Source organism: Odontesthes bonariensis, chromosome 8, assembly GCF_027942865.1.
Source record: "Odontesthes bonariensis isolate fOdoBon6 chromosome 8, fOdoBon6.hap1, whole genome shotgun sequence".
In the NCBI taxonomy this organism is placed as follows: Eukaryota; Metazoa; Chordata; class Actinopteri; order Atheriniformes; family Atherinopsidae; genus Odontesthes; species Odontesthes bonariensis.
Window position 1 is genome coordinate 16,666,315 of NC_134513.1, and position 18,043 is coordinate 16,684,357.

Here is an 18,043-nt window from a genome sequence, read left to right on the forward strand (position 1 = left end):
TCTGCTTTCTTGTCCATTTCAGAAATCAGGAGGAGTGTATCTGCATTTAGTTCCAACTGTGCCGACCAAAGAGACCTCATCAGCGTGCTGTGAGTGTGAACAGGCTTTTCACCCACCACTGAACTCTCTAGGAAGAAGCAGAAAAGAGCCAAATCAGACTTCCTTGCCTCCTGGTTTAGTCAACAGTTTTTTTTTTTTTTTTTTTTTACAAGTCCTGGCTCTGACTGCTGGCAAAAAAAGAAAAAGAGAGAGAAACTAAAATATGTTTAAAATAAATCTTTGGGCTGCCATAAATAGCAATATAACATGTTTCTTTTTTCATCTTATCTGCTGCAGACTGACACCTAGGTTGTATTCAGACACGCGATACCCCACACATTCTACCAGAATCACAAAAAAAAAAAAATGTTATATAAAAAAGGTAAATTATAGGAAATTGAAATAGAACCAAGAAAGAGGGAGGGCTGCAGAAGATGAGAGAAATGTGGTTCATACATGTCTGCCAAAGTTGGTGATGACTCCTCGCAGAGATGACTAATACCAGTGACACTGGATGGAAGAAACTCATGTGATCACCGAAAGATGGCAATCAAAGTAGGAATCAGCGTGTAGCACTGTGTGTGGATGTGTGTGTGTGTGTGTCATGCTCTTGTTGCTGAACCCGACCACAGCTTCTCGTTTGCAAGCTTCAAAAACCACAGTGACACGACATAAGGGGCCGTTTCCACAGCGACTGCAGCATTGAGACACAAGAGCTCAGAGTCTGGCTTGTTTTCATGCATGTCTGTGTGCAGGTTTGCAACCATCTACAAAGTGAAGCATTTGAGCAACGCTAGCTGACTCCAGTTCAAAACGTCTGAGAAAGGAAGTTCGACCTCACCGATGCTTCACTTTTTCACTTTTTCCTACTGCACTTTTGTGGTTAAGAATTATTACAAACGATATCAACGCGTCATCGGATACATTTGTTGAATTTTGAGCCACACGATGAAGTTGCAGCAGCAACTATATCACAGGTTAGATGCAATCTTGATGTACAGGCTCAGAGCTGCCATCACAAAACTGCATCCCAACTGCGTTAAGGTAATATCGCCAGAAAAGTTTATCAAGTTGACACACACACACACTCTCTGACTATCCTCTTTCTGCTGTTCACGCAGCACACATTTCTCCCAAATAAACATGCCGCACTAAACTGATGCATTCACTAACACTAAAAACATGCACATCAGTGTTCTTGAATAACATGAGGGCCTGTGAGTCACGCTGGCATACGAAGCAGTCACAGACCAACGGGGCCTCGCTGGTTCAACGTTTAAGAGCTGTTCTGCATTTCAATAAGTAACATTTGACATTTAGCAGTTTCTGGATGTGGTGTCAGATGATGGGGAAGGTGATAACCTTAAATAAATGAATGAGTCACTTCATGTTCAAAACCAACAGGGCTGAGCATGGCTGCCATTGAGGAACTAAGCGGAGGGGGATAAAAAAAAAAAAAAAAAGCTCCGTCTGGCAGCCACCGTAACCCTGGAAACAATGCGGGACATTTTCTTAGTACAAAAGCTCTTCAGCAAACTCACATCCTTCCTACAAAACTAAGCGTCGCACAAAAAGATGCCATTGACTTTCCTTTCCATACGTCACTTTTGCTACTACAAGTGCTGTCTGTGACTGTTCGTCTGAGCCAGCAAATTGACTTGATAGAGGGAGGAAACCTGCCAAAACTCACCAACTCCCAAAAAGAGCACGGATCATGTGTTTTCTCTTCGCTCTAAGCATTTCTTTTCTCCGAGCCAAGCACATCCTGGATTAAACTTCAAACCAACACAAACAGACCTCATCTTTTTTTTTTTGTCATTTATACTGGTCGTTAACAAAGCATATCGGTGCATTCATTATTTCTGATTGCAATGAATAAAAAAAAATAGCATGGCGAGGAGGTGAAATAAAAAAAAAAGTCATTACAATGATTAACTTCAATAGAATGTCAATCCCTGCTCACAGATCACATTTATAACAGAAAATAATTGCTTGACAGTTTATCTGTGGAGCAAAGGACGGAGGAAGTCATCACAATTCATTAGCTACCTCTATTTGACCTCCTCTGTACAAGTAAAAACTGGCCGACAAAAGAGGGATTGTCAGTCCCACAAAATTGCCCAATTAACTGCTATAGCTGTAACTGACAGGTCAGTTTTACCAAGGAACTTTTTGGTGGTACCAGATCGGCTCGGGGTCCATCACCTGCTGGTTACGTCACACAATACGGCTGTCCGCTTGAATGGGAGTACATTGTTGGAGAGTTTTTTCGCGTTGTTTCGGTGATCGGCAGCAGCTATGGAGAGCTTTTACGAAGAAATTAAACATATCCTACAAAATAGTGTGTACCACACCTTGACCACCACTAGCCCCAAACCTTTAAAATCTAGTTTGTTTTGTTTAATTATTTTGGTCTTCATTTTCAGTTTTGTGTATTGTTTGTGTGCTGAGCAGCAATAACCTCTTTGACTATATGCGTGTGGACTCCTGCACATAAATGTACATAAAACTTAAAAATAAAAAAAACTGTTCTGTTGGATATGTGTGTATATACATACATTACATATATATATATATATATATATATATATATATATACACATTTATACATACAGTCTAAGTAAAAGTAAATAAGACAAATACACATACTGAAAAATTAGCTTAAAAAAATGGCATATATCTATCTATCTCTCTGTTTATCTGTCCGTCTGTCGTGAAAGTCGAACGCAACGTAGTTTGTCCGAGCCAATCACAATGTACTCCCATTCAAGCGGACAGCCATATTGTGTGACGTAATCAGCAGACGATGGACCCCGAGCCGATCTGGTACCGTCACCGGACAGCCCTTTAAGGGTTTCTCACACATTGTTATTTGTGCTGCCCAAGTGTATTAAGGTCTGCCCAAAAGTATTTCACAATCAAAATCGTGGATTTTCAGTTTTTTTACAATTCAAAGTAGTTAAATCTACGTTAAAATGTGACACTTTGATTCAGCCACCTGCCTCTGGTCTCTCACACACACATACACCATCAGCCCCTCCACGCTTGATGCAAACACTCTGCATTCCTTGAATGACTTGCTGGTATCAGTTGTGTGTTTTGCCTTTAAGTGATATTTTAGACTGGAACTACTGCGGTGATAAGACAATTCAACTTGGCTGTAAAGTTTTTGTTTTTTTTATTTATTTTGAAATACGTGCTTTTATGTTGAAACAAGTAAAACAGGAAGTAGCGCCAGTTAGCTTCACACAAAGACCGAGGTGCACCTGTAACGTTTATGTTACCTGCAAGTTTATTTTTATTTTATTCCTCCATGCTTCGTGGTGTTTGCTGTAACTGTGTGAATGTGATGCATTCAACAGACTTTTACAATAATAAAACCTGCGTTAATGTGCGATAAAATATTTATCGGCGTTAAATAAGTAACAAGTTAACGCGATAATAATGAGTTAACTCGCCCAGCCCTAATGAAAATATTTATAAGCAAAAAGAACATGGCAAAATATTCAGAACTCAGCAAAAGGCAGATCACTCCAGTTTTAAATGTAACTAACACCTAAACCACTACTATACCACTACGAGCTGTGACATGCCGAGCAAACTGATTTCAATAGTGGACTTAATGAAAGCTATCAGTCCCTGTGTCCTTGGTGACAGGACTTTGGACTCTGGTGGTGATCATTCTCGGATAGTTTGTTGTCACTGCTCAGCCGTCAGCAGACACAGGAGCCATAATGATAGCGCAGTATGCATTAAAGTTTCTTCTATTACATGGTACAGTATGGTACAATACAGCTTGCTTCTTTTGGGGGAGGGAGGGTTACGTTGTTAATAACCGCTACATTATTTTTGGTACTGCCTCAGCCGAGCAGATGCCACAAAGAGACACGGAAACATTGCAAACCACTTATTGGCCAGAAAGAACCAATTGCCTATGTGCACAACAACGTCTCTACGGCAGCACACACGCACCGAAACGTCTCCTTGGTCTGTGGCGCGTTGCAACGTGGACGTGTTCGAATCGCTAGTAACGACTTGTTGGCGTCACCTTTTGCAAATTACCGTTGTCTGGTCGGTGTCTGACTTTTTAAATCCAAACCAAAACCACACCGCAGAATTCCGTTTCCCTCTTTTCGGCAAAAAAACAATATAAACAATAGAGGGCTATATGGTACAATAGACATTTTTATACCGCACTACGACAAATATCGCACAGCACTACCCACGTCTAAGGGATACCGTCTAAATAAAGCAAGTTAGAGAGTCAAACCAGAAGAGGAAAAATACAATTCAAGCCTTTTTCCTTCTCAAAGTCGGCTTGGGACACTTTAAAGTCAACAATGAGGTTGGGAATATTACATCATTCGCATATTTGACAACGTGCGGGGGGAATTCTATGCTCAGCGTGTCGACAACGGTACGTTGGGGCTGGTGTTTGGCAGAGCCAGAGTCAAATAATTCACAGACAGAATTAAAGACACGATAAGTCACAGTATTTATAGAGTTTATATAGAGTTTTAAGGGGACGAGGGTTAATCAATACTGGCAGTTACTCAAAACCAAACTTCCGTGCTCTACCTCAGAACACTTCAACAGGAAACATGAACACTGTGGGCTAATGCCACCTAATCGCAGCTTTTCTTCTGAAACCCAAAACCCTGCATGGCTTATAATTTCAGCCGAAAACGTCCTCCCTTTCTACATTCTGTTGTGAAACTGAAAGTTGCAAATAAACTCCCTCCCCCACGGTCATCAAAAGAAAAGAAAATGTGCAGGAAATTGTATCTCAATACTTGAGCAGTCGGTGGCAAAGAAAAAAAATTGGCGCGTCTGAGAATAAGACAGGAACCAGACCAAGTGACTGTAAAACAATGGCGCAGCAACCTGGGTTTGGGAATAATCTGTAGTTCAGTGGATTCTTATTGGGACTCAAATCCCAGTAATAAGTCTTCCTATTTGACATCGGCATTCAAAGAGTAAAACGTGGCACAAATGATTCACGGAACACGAGGTGCATGTCCGAAAGAGCCTAAACTCTGCATGACCGTTAATTCCTTTTAGTTAAAGCTGTATGCTGCATCCGCTTTCTGAGGAAAGGGCCTGAAAGTACAGATTTGATGCTGTCAACTTATAACAAAACTAATCTCCTGCCTTAACAGTTTCTAACGAGCAACGTACACCCAGAACAGGGACCTTAAGCGGCCATCTGAGTAACCTTTACAGAATACCAGACCTACTTCTGGTGGAGGCCAATAACGGTCTCTTGAGCTGCATTTCAAACCAATCAGAGGCCATGCATGAGATTAGCAGCAGGGGTTATCAGGCACAGAGGGTATGGGTGGCAGATTTTTGTATTTTTCCTGACACACAGATTTGACCTCAATTGTTTCTTCACGAATATGAGACTTAATCTTCTACTGCCAGTGCTTCTTTTGCATATCTATGTTTCGTGGCCTGAAATTTGTTTTTGTTTTTTTCAAATTTTGAGGGAATGCCCTCTTTACTAAGGGGTAAGGGGGTTACTGCTCGTAATATACCTCCACTATAGGTTGCAAGATGACCCGTTCTTCACTTAGAATGCAGTTTGTTGCTCTCGAGGTTTTAAACTTCATGCAATCACGTAATCTGTTATCACTCGCCTTCTCCTTTCTTGGGGTGCGATCGTATTTTGGCACCCGGAGGGTTCGGCACCGTCGTCCAAGCAGACCACAGCAGTTATTTTATCCGACAAACAGATGCACCGATAAAAGACGCAAAGACAGGGTCACAGCCTGATTGGACAGCTTCCGCGATGCATGATCAGAAGAATGAGATAAGCTTGAAATAAAGAAAGAGGTACTATATGTCTTTACCGTTGCATTCGTATTTAAATCGAACCACACCAGAGTTTATTTGGAGGCAAAACCCTGCTTTTCAAGCTCTCTCAGTCCATCCTTTTGTTGTGCGCCAGGGTTCACGTTCACCATCTTTGCACGGATGGAAGAATTGCACCAAGCACAACACAACACCAGGGTTCGCTTATCTTTACTAAAACCTCTTTAGTGTAAACACATCATTCGGAGCAACCTTTCTCCTCGTGGCTCTATTTTTTCCTCATTTCCATGGCTTAGGACACCAAACCATTTATTTAAAATCGACTGTATGCCTTAAAATAACGCTCATTATTCCCCAATTTCTGCATTGTCAGCTACTTTATGCATATCTCAGGCCAGGCAATAAGAGAAAACTCGGCAGATTTCGTACACAGCACGCGTCTAACAATATTATTTTTTCAATTCAATTCAATTCATTTATATAGATACAACAAATGTCATCTCAAGGCTCTTAAATAATAAAGTCCAATTCGAGCCAATTGGAATTCAATTCATTGTAATCATAATTAATTTAAAAATAATCCAATTCATTCATATAGAGCCAATTCAAAAACAATTTCCTAGCTAAGGAAACAGATTGCAACAGATTATCACTTGTTAAAAAAAGGTAAATATTAGGAGCAAGTCAACACTTGCAAGTGTATCCTTTGCATGTATTTTGCCAGCCACCTAACTCCACTAATCCCAAGAACCTCGCTATCTGTGAATCAAAACTGCTCCCGACGTGCTGGAATCACCCCTCGGGGATTGGAACGATTGCTCCCTTGAGCTCCGACAGGCTGACTGTGAAGAGCACTGACTCAGCCTTTGTCCTAAGAGAGGACAGCTAAATTCTCAGAATTCCAGGGTCACCATCAAAGCCCTAATGAAGAGGGTATCCCTAACAACACCATATTCACGCAAACGCACACAGCTAAGAGTCGTTGGGAATACTTTTTTTTCCATGTCAGTTGCCTCGCATAAAGCTTTTTAATATTCTTTAAAAAGCTACAACATGGTGCGTTCCTGAATTTAACTCACAAGTCGCATCCAATAATCATCACAAAGTGTTATCCTAGCTCAGAGATGCTCATTGCGCGGCTCCTCAAGCTTTAATTGGTGGCTCGCACTCGTATAGTAGCTTATAACAATATGGTAACAATAACAATATTTTTTTTCAAATAACACACAGCGACAACTGCACAGTATTGAGTATTTTTATTAAGTTTGCGTTTTTATAGTATTAGGTATTTTTATTAAGTATTAATTAAGGCTTAACGGTGTTTCCTAAAAGGGGCCACTGATAAACCTGGCAACGCAGCCCGCTTAAACCACCGTCACACTTGACCGCAGCACACGCTAGCTCCTTTAGCCAGCGCGAGATGCGGGCACAATGGATCGGTTTTTAACTAAAAAAGTGCAAAAACCAGCACAAAAATCAAACCAAAATCAGCATGAAGACGCCAGAGAGGGGACGAGTAGGCAAACGTTGGGTGTACCGCGAGATGCGGACACAATGGATGGGTTTTTAATTTAAAAAGGGGGCAAAAACCAGCACAAAAACCATGCTCATCTGGAATGTCTCACTATGATTACAACAACAAACTACAAATACAACATGAAGAAAGTCAAGGACATGCATGCCAGCTTCGGCTCATCCCAGTATTAAGGCAAATATGGTCTTAATTGAAAATGTATTGGCTGTGTTGTTTCTTTTTTTTTGTGTGGGATGTTTTATATGTAGAAATGCATATTTGCAAAAGGGGACTTTAGTATGATGTCGTAAAAGTGGCTCTTCCCTTGATTTTGCTCCGCCAATGTGGCTCTTGTGGAAAATAATTGTGAGTGTCACTGTCCTAGCTCATGCTCATTTGCCCCCATGCAGTATGTACAGTTTGACACAATGTCCATTGCTAAAAGGCATCAATATACACCTTCACTGAATACGAGCCTACGATCTAGAAATGAATGTTTTCTGTTAAACGAGGCTTCAAAGTTGGCCAGGGATCTTTTCTGAATCTCTCAATCTAAATCTAGGGCAGGAACATTCAGCCTTCTGTTGCCCCTTTGGGGTGCGGATACAATTGATACAATTGACACCCCCCCAAAAAAAAAAAATATTAGGATCACGGTTTGAGTGAGCAGTATCTGGCAGATGAAAAAGTCTGCGAGTCCAATCGGAGTAAAGATGGCATGCGTGCAGAAAGCATGTGTCTGTATCCTTCCCCCAGTAACACACAAACACCCGCTCTTCTGTATCTGTGGAGTAGGAATGAGGGAATGAGGGCAGGGTTGGGGCCCCGGGGGCCATCGTCTTCCCTTGTTAATAACAAGCATTCAGAACAGCAGACGGACGGGTGTGATACAGTGACACACACACACTGAGATTAGAGCAGTGCTTCTCAAACTGGTGGGGAACGGAGACATGGCAAGTGGGGTGCGACAAACAGGAGGAAATTTTCAATTTTATGCCTATCTTAAATGCTTTTCTTAGTTGACAATAAAGATAATTCACTAAACAAAACACCCACACACAAACAAAAGTAATAATGAATAGCTAAAATGATGAGAGAGCATTGGGAGACCGGGAGAAAAACGTAACCTGGAACTAAAGTGTCCCACATCGGACGGCCCTGTGCCGCGTGTCGTTCCACCTCTCTCTGCCCCCTGCTTCCTGTCTCTCTTGACTTTCCTGTCCATTGAAGGCACAAAAGCCCCCAAAAATAAAATAAAAAAAAGGTAACAGGTAGCGTAAATGTGAGCAACATAGATAAATTTGGGACTCGGACCACAAAAGAGCCAGCAGGATCGCAAACACACAAGACACAGGGGCCAAGTCAACCAAAAACCCAACCGAAAAGAAAATATGATGAAAGCTATCCTGGTCTAGGATTCACGGTTGGAGAGACCGATGTGTGTTTTGTGTCTGAAGCCGTTAGCAGCAGACAGCATGAGGCCGAACAAATTAAGGAGACACCTGGAAACGACACACCCCTGTCACGTTAACAAGCCACTTGGATTTCTTTAAAAGGAAACTAGCAGAAAATCGACAGCAGGAGCAACGCAGGGTAAAGGCTGCGTCGGTTAACAGTCGAGCACAAATGGCCTCGTACAAAGTTGCATACAGCAATGCAACCACATGCTTTTCAGCAGTGGCATCTCTGAAAACAAAACACAGATCTCAGCTCAACATTGAGCATGACTTGAGAGTGGCAGTTTCAAGCCTGCAACCACGTTTTTGAGAAGTCGTGCAGTGCAAAACAGGCTCATTGCAGCCACTAACGCTGGGATAAATTTGAGTCGTTTTTGTTTTTTTGCACAGATTGCAAATGAAACAGTGTTTCACAGTCTACTATCGTTTTACAGCAGTCTTTTTGTTTTTGATTCGAGTGATGATGGCACGACTGCACTTTTATTTTCTCTTTTTGAACTGTGTGTTATTTGATGTTATTGTTATATAAAATATGACGCTACTTGGTGTTAGTTCAATAAAGTTGAAATGGAATTTGTCAATATTTTTTGTTGGGGGCGACATGGGCAGGTGGGGCTTGGAAATCCCCACTTGGACACAAAAAGTTTGAGAACCACTGAATTAGAGCAACGTTCCATCAGTGATATGATGGAGGTCTCGCCCTTACCTCAGCACTGTATACCTGTAAGCAAACACTACTAATGTCTCCCTTGCTCTCTTTTTTCAGCTGACATTAAGCATATAACTGACTTGATCCTGGAGAGAGTTGAAAACAGCAATGTCGGACAAATAATTGCCCCGACTAACGTCTTAATAAAAGAATATTATCATGCGCTGTGGCTGGTCTAAAAGAAAGCAATTACTGGTTAGTATGCTGCAAATACTCATCCCAACCTGCAGGCCACGTGGGGACACACGCTGCCAAGGTAACGCGGCAAATATACAGAGACCGCGTGCCGCTGCCAGCAGGGCCCAGGCAGGCCATCTGAGTCGCAGACGAGAGAACAGCTCACGCCAGCACACTCACACAAGCGTCCGCGCACCGAAACCACGGCTGTGACCCAGCGTCACTCTGTCCCCCCTATGAAAGGCTGATTGTGAGGGCTATTTCTGGAGGGGCCTGAAAGACCGCAGCCCGGCTCCGGAGCAGTGGAGGAAGTGGCTGTCCGCAGGCAGGCACTGCTGGCCGGAGCACTCTGTTCTCCTCCATTCATCCCCTTGCTTCAGCTTTCCTGCAGTCTGGGGGTTTCTCTTAATTCTCTTAATATCTTTTAATTTATCTGGACTGTTGCTTGTTTTTAAATTCTTCTTTTTGTTTCTCTTTATATTATTTTGTGTATTTTTAATGCTTCTTGCACTCCCTGCTGCAATGCTTTTATTTTATGTGAAGCACTTTGAATCGTTTTGTACATGTAATGTGCTATACAAATAAATTTGATTTGATAAATCTTTGCTTGCAGTCACACCGATTTGACCTGCTAGCGTCAAGCGAAACTCGTCCCAGCTTTGCTGCGATGATTAAAACCATTTGCTCAGTACGACAGCAAAACTCAGAATTAGTGATCTTTGCGAGAACCGACGGGATCGCTGAGAATTAGATGCCAATATTTGAAAACAAAAAAAAAAAATTGGGTTTCTATAGTAACCGTCAGTTATTAGAGGCCTAAATGCCAGAGTGCCAACAGTGTCAGTGTCCCAGACATTTCCAAACAAAGTCCAAATGAATTGCATAATAATAAGCCTTTGAAAACATGCCCATAATGCAAGATGAGAGCGGTGGACTTTATACTTACAACATTACATCTATATCTAAATCCTGAGATGATACCATCATGACTTTTGAATCCCTTGCGTTCAATGTGTCAACCGTGACTGGCCGTGTCATTTGTTGACCTGATAAACGGGCCACAAAGTGCCCAAACGCTGTACCTCCAATGTAAGCACCCGTCTCAGGAGAGGGCGATTCAGTATAAAAAGAATAAAAATCTAAATTTAACCAATAAATCAATAAATAAATAAATAAATAATAACTATCAAATAACCCATTTACTTAACATAAATGCCCAACACTAATCACTCATACAGCATACAGAGGGTCTGTAAACAGGAAGCAATTTGAAGCTGCAGTTCAGCAATGAAACCAAATCAATACTTTGTATTCATCTATTTGTTCATAACCATTTACATTTTCTTACAGAGTTTTTTCTGCAAGCTTGATTTTGACTTATCAGCTAAACACCAGCATCCAGACGATAACTTGAGACATTTTTGGTCGAATCTTTACCAGTTCAGAAATGGTAACATTACCGCTTCAATCGTTCAAATAGCTCCATTTGTTTAAGTTTTAACTGCAGCTTTTTTGTTGGCTACATCTCCAGTCAGCAGTGATGTAAATAACTGCTCAGGTAGGTAACTGCTCACTTTTTCTTTTATCAACTAATAACTATCCGCCACAGTGTCTTGGAGGAAGGCTCGGAAACTGACTGCACCTCCTTTGCAGATAAAACTGTTGGAAAAAAAAAACAACAACTGTGCTGTCCAGGTTACAATAAAGCTGCTGCTGTTGTTTTTTTTTCCCAGACAGTTATCTTTACCAGAAAATGAAGTCAAGAAATGCTCCATGCTTTGAGGGATGTGGACATGATGAAGGCTTCGGCTTTGAAAATAGGATGCGTGGCGTGAGGGATGTAACGTGAGCGTGAAATCCCGAATAGAACTAGATTTCCCAGCAAGGTCTCACAGCTCACCGATTAAGCTTTTTTTTTGGTTTATTTACTATGGTTTCATAGCACTTTAAGTCTGGTTAGCGATGCCCCAGCGCGACAATGTTTGACGTCAAGGGCGAACAACGCGAGTTTGTGTATGCCGACCGAAAAAAGCATCCTCGGTCTACCCTGTGTGCACCTCATTGTTTTCCCTCGTTGGCTCTGCGGTGTTGTTATGGGTCTGACTAACAGGCACAAGCTCGAAGGGGTGTGGAAGTGTTCATTTGTGTTTTAAGAAGAGTCTGGTTGCCAGAGCTGCCAGTCTGGCCCAGAAAAAAAGCCTTTCCGCATTCTCTTCAAGCCACCGCTGCCTTGACCAACACCCTCAAAATGCTGCGCTCAGATGGAGCCACAACAGAGCCTGTATGTTAACCTCTCTGTGTGTGTGTGTGTGTGTGTGTGTGTGTGTGTGTGTGTGTGTGTGTGTGTGTGTGTGTGTGTGTGTGTGTGTGTGTCTCGCTGTCATGAATGAGACTGCCTCATGCAGACACACACAAACCAAACACGCCCCTCTCCTCGTTTCCAAACACGCACAGGGGGACAATCTGGATTCTCACTCTAAACATAAGTGTCCCTTGAGTCCTCTCCCAGCTTCCTGTTTAGGCCTCAGACTGTAAATCCAATTGGCTGCTGGATCTCTGACACCATGGAGGAACCACTGTCAAAACACGGTGACATGCTTGTGGAGTTTCTGAGGAGACTCTTGCATAGAGGACCACACCCCAGCAACTGTGGACAATTCACTACCCATTGGCAGCCATGTTGGTTCTAGGATCCACTGATGGGCTGTGTTCGAAACCGCATACTTCTCCTACTACTCATACTAACTTTTTGAGATAGTATGCGAGTTTAAGTAAGCGAGAAGTTCCCAAATGCATACTAGATTCGCCGAAATGTTGGGTATGCATCATTACTCGTACTCAAACTACCCAAGATGCAACGTAACTTGACGTCGCCGATCGTCATTTCCTGTCAAAACCACAGTTTTAAGCTAGCTACAACGAGGGTAGGTTCGCTTCCTGTTTTCAAAACAAAAGCAACAATTGTATCGTAATGGCTTTCCCTATGATAAAAGGCAACGGGTATTTTATTTTGTGAAAATAACCGGAAGTGCGTTGCTCACTACGCTAGTAGCGCCGAATTCGTCGGAACAAAATTGTAAATAGCCGGTATTTTGGCAGGTTTTCAACACGTTGGGGATCTAAACGACTACTTTCTCGCCTGAAAATGTTTCAAATGTTGCTAAAGTTTACAGAGTTCAGAGCTCAAGCGAAATCAGCTTCAGGCCGGCTGATTTCGTCTCGGGTAGGAGCGAAATGCATTGTGGGTAAACACTGCATACTGTCTGATCGATGAGTATGCAGTATGGAAGTATGCAGTTTGCAAGTATGTAGTATGTAGTATGTAGTATGTAGTATGCGGTTTTGAACACAGCCATGGTCTTTGCACAGCATCTATGTTGGGCCCAACCTGAGCACTTTAAAGACACAAAGAAGATGAATGGAAGACAAAGTCAAGTCAAAGTGTCAGTGATTGTGTTAAAAGTGAACAGGCCCATTTAAAATAATTTTTAAAAAAAAATTTAAAAAAGCAGGTAAGAAAGAAGCTCGGTTTGTAAACACCCACAAAGTTCCTATGGGTAAGGGTGACCTGAAAAGCAGATGAGCTGAAATGTTGTCAGGCCTGACAACCTGTCAGTGCCCACACTCGCGAAACATTCCACCAAGTGATAACAACCACACACACAAAGAGATGCACACAAACACGTAGACAGGATGTATGAAATATTTACAGAGACAAGAGGAAACGCCACTGTACTGCAGAATTCCTCCTCCTGCTCCTCGAATCAAGGATAGTTCATTCCTGATGAGTAGCGGCGTTTTCCTTCTCGGGATTTTAGTGCCGACACACCAGGTGAATGAGAAATATAGCCCGGCACAAAAAAAAAATATCACAACCAGACACATAAAGTTGGGTTTGAGGTATATCTAAAATCAACTCCACCCCTTGGTGTCTTTAAACAACAGCATAGATGTATACAGATGTGACTCTTGACAATATTGTACGATAAGCCCAACACAAAAAGCACAAGACAGTAGACTGCACAAACATTTTGAGCAGAGGAATTCACTAAGGAAGTTGATGATTGATATCGGCACAACAGATGATGAGAGTGATGTCAATAGAAAGGAACCTTAGAGCAACTGGAGATGTTTACCACAACAACCACTTCAGAAACTTAACATCGAGCGTGGCTACCCTAAAACAGCGAGGCAAACGGCATAAGGGCAACGCCAACAGACATCATCAGCCTTAAGTGTTTGTGTTTTACAAGATATGGGAGCCTTGATCCATTAAAGACATTGTGGCTTTAGTGTCTGGTTCCCAGATGCTTTTTAACAGGCTCCCACTCCTTTGCATTGCATTCAAGTGCTGCAGAACAGGAAGGAAAGTTTCTGCAGCGTTTGCAGTGTCCACCTTAGAACATCCTGTATTCAACCCCTTCGGTAAGGAAAAAAACAACAAAAATAAGATGCAAAAAAGGTGCACTGATGCAATGCATAGGTTGCTCCGGCAATCATCAAGAGAAAAGCCAGTAATTTGCCTGATTTCGGGCACAGAGCACTTGTCATGTTCCAATTTGCCACTTATGAATAAATCATCAGCGAAATTCCACTCCAAATAAAAGACTGTACCACGTTACAAGTTGCATGCTTTCATGGGATAGGCGGGTTGAATATTTCATGATTAAACGGGCCATTATACTGCTCAGATCTAGGCCAAGGCTCAGGCTGAAGGGAGAGGGAGAGAGAGAGGGGGGGGGTTCAGATAACGGTCCAAACCCCGTCCCAACAACGCAAGGGAACTGAGCTCCGGTGCGAGGGGGGCTCAGGGAGGGGCAAAGCCATCTAGGCTAATCCACGCAAAACACAGTCCAGGAAAACAATAAGCAACTCTGAGGAGAAGAGGCATCATGGTCTAGTTTAAAAAAAAAAAAAATCGATCTAAATCGATTCCAGGTAGAAATCGTGGTGTGACGGTCCCCAGTTTACAGCTCAGGACACTGACAACTACTGTGTAACATCCTGTGTAACTTTCTGCTTCAGGAGGACAAATTATTTAATGTCACGTGTGATGCTTGTAAATTAGAGACCGCAGGGCAAGAGACCGCTTAAACGGTGAAACGGGAGAAATAAATCCGTCTTAGGTCACAGTCGACTAAACAGCCAGCCAGCCAGCCCCCCCACCCCACCCCCTTTCAGCTAGCCGTGAATGTTAGCTCTTAGCAAATTAAGTTAGCCTAAGTTTGCTGTCAACAGAGTAAGAGCGTTCGTTTTGCTAGAGCTAAAAACCTGTTTGGAGCTTAAGAGGTGTAATGGAGACGTGGATTCGGTGTACTCTCTGGTCGGAAATGCGTGACACCACCTGTCAGTCCCGCACTCGAGTACACTAATCCCATGAGGCCTGCGCGTCCCCGGCCTAAATTTGACGGTTCGCCATATTGACAGCGCCTAATATTGGTCAGCTGTGAGCGGCGTCCCGGCCGGTCCCCGCCTCCCTCCCCGCCTCCTGTTTACCCACAGCTAAGTGCTTCGCTGTAAAAAAGCTAACAGGGACGGCTAAATCAAGCACCCACCTCGCTTGTCGAGGTCGTAACCGACCACAACAAAGTAGTCGGCGAGCCTGGCCATCTTGGGAGCTCACGGCGACGGGCCTTTCTCTGTAAATCCTCTTCTGTTTTTGCAGTCAATAGTCCATATGCGTGCTGCCGGCGATAGAAACATCACGGGAGACAGTAGCATCCTTCCAGCTGCACTCCGCCGCCATACTGTCAGTATGCCTTGCCCTGACAGCCGAGAGCCGCGAGCCTGCGCACTGTGGGACTTCCAGGGAGGGGCTGCTCGTCAAGAATGTCCCATGTGGGGAGCCAAACCAATTCGGGGGCCACAAGTCTGACCAAAACCTATAATTAACTCAGTTAAATTAAAGCAATGCCAGCGTTACGGAGGTGAAAGGTAACGCTGATCTGAGGAACCCTCAAACGAAGAGGATCCACAAAAACCTTAAGGGAGTGTGTTATTTTGAATCGTGTATCCGAGTGCTACATCATAAGGGGACCCAAAATAGCTCTCTGCGTTTAAATTCATCTTTAGAAAAACACAAGCTATGGCTTCCCCGTTGGTTACAAGTCAAAACACTGTTATACTGTCGTGAAAACAGTTTTACCAGCCGTCAAAATATTCTTATCAGTTCATTAGGGGAAAAAAGTAAGTAATTTTAAAGAGGTACTGTGCAATAAGAGAAGTAATTATAAGCCTTCTGATGCAAAAACAAATTTGTTTCGATCATTTCAGGCAGTTATAATTTGCACATTTAGTGAACACCTTTATCCAAAGCGACGTATGCGCCACCAAGCATTACATTTGAGTGGAATGTAATTTTATCAGTACATTTCTGATGTTTCTAGAGGAAAAAGCTGCTTTGTTTCATCTACTGATTGCAGAAAAAAAGTAATGAATTACATAATTACAATCCCAGATTTACTTTATCATCCTGTGTCGTCACCCCCTTGGATTTGTCTCGCCCCACAGATCCTGACACGCACAAACACCAAACTGGGTTTGGCACATTGTTGTGGTCCAATTCAAACCTTTATTTGCTATTGCAACGTCCGCAGAAAGGCAGGATGGCAGGAAAGTTCTGTGCAAAGGGCCAAACCACCATAGCAAGGACCATTGCAATGGGATGTTTGTTCTGCAATGAACTTCTGACTTGAAGCGCAATAAGTCAAAGACACAGATTTGTATTAAATAGACAGTAATCCCTTTTTTCCTTCATTCTTAACATTCCATCGTGCTGAAATTTGCGAAGACTCTGGTCTTAAATTGATTAATGGGACTTGTTTAAATGAGTTTTTCAATTGTGGGTTAAATGTCAAACAGAAAAAGATGGGATTAGGTTTAATTAAGTGTGTAAAAATGAATTTTAGTCAGGTTTTAATCAAATATCTGGCTCTAAAATCTTATCTTAGTGTGCCGCTTTAGTTTCGGGTTGGGAAAACTCAGCCTTGGTTTTTATAGAGGTCCAAACACTCAGCTTCAGTGTCAAACCACTTTAGTAACCGGAACAACTGTTTTAGAGCAAAGAAATGGAAAAAGTCACTTTGATAGATTCTGCAAATCTGCTCGTACTGCATTTAGCCAAAATATTTCTTTCCCTTTACTCAGACGTCCATCTTCTCTGACGTTTTCAAAGGTTTTCAGTGAGGAAAGTACAGAGGTTTTTCCAGAAAAATGTAGATTTTTTTGTGTGTGTGGGGGGGGGGGGGGGGGGGGGGCGTGTAACAACTCGAATTAAGTAAAGTAAGGCAAGATTAAAAACTTTGACACAATGTCGGCGTGCCAGTTTGAATGTGCAGATAACGTGTCAGTGGGATGTGAGGTTGGCCTGATGGTTCATATCCGTGTGGCCTGTCCTTGGCTGTCAGCACTGTAACAACCTTGAGAGAATTCCAACACTTCCTGCAGTGTGACCTTTGACCTAAAGTGCTTATCACCCTCGAGCTGGAAAAAATCCCGAGCATGAAATGTCTCATTTTTCATGAAGAACTTTTTGTTTTCCCCAACTCGTCTCCCTCTTGTCCACACACTTTAATCCGTGACTCGGGGTCTTGGTGAGAGGAGGACAGAGCCACTCTTTGATAAACACAGCTTCTGACCACCGAGGCTGTGATAACAGAGGGATAACATGCACCTCAGACCGGTTCGTGGGTGCTGTTTTCAGGGATTCATGCCGAGGTAGTAGTGCTGATTCTTAAAGTTAACATTTACCGTATCTTGGCCTTGAACCTCATTTGGCAAATTGCCAGACAGGCGATGGCAGGATGATAAAGAAGGAAAGAACAGACCAGCTGAGTCCGTTTCGGGCACACACAGTAATGATGTTGTCTTCGCTGAACAAACATGGACTCCGTGAACGTCCGAGTGCTTAAGGAGCGCCAGCGTTACCATTGACTTAAATAAACATGTTGCACATCTAAGTGCTCTCAGCTGGAAACGTGCTGTTCGTTCTCTCTCCTCAACTGAGGCAAAACAGACATATTTTGCATTTCTGCGGCAAGTTATATTTAGCTGAAAATGTGAAGCAATTTACATCAGAAAAGCTGTATGAAAGAACATGTTTGTGCAACAAACTTAAACTAAAAACTCAAGATTTCAAATCATATTTAGCAGAAAAACATATTGTATTTAACAGCTGAAGATGCTGGCTTTGAAAACGTGCTTAAGAAAAAAATTCACGAAGAAACAGTTAATGGTGAAGCTGGACCTGCACTAAACAAAAGTTCCAGCATCCTCTAATTGTCCAGTTCTGTTTTTTTGTGATTCGTACCTGAATGTCACGATCACCCGTTTTCT

At 42.6% G+C, this 18,043-nt stretch overlaps 1 protein-coding gene across 6 annotated transcripts in view; it reads right to left on the reverse strand.

The window, feature by feature from the left end:
• Nucleotides 1-15,481, reverse strand: part of sbf1 (SET binding factor 1) — a 68,569-nt gene extending 53,088 nt beyond the window's left edge. For all 6 annotated transcript variants that reach the window (XM_075471945.1, XM_075471944.1, XM_075471942.1 and 3 more), the window contains exon 1: nucleotides 15,265-15,481. In XM_075471945.1, coding sequence (XP_075328060.1) covers nucleotides 15,265-15,319 — 55 coding nt within the window. In that variant the 5' untranslated portion in view covers nucleotides 15,320-15,481. The remainder of the gene's footprint in view (nucleotides 1-15,264) is intronic.
• Nucleotides 15,482-18,043: the final 2,562 nt, after the last annotated feature.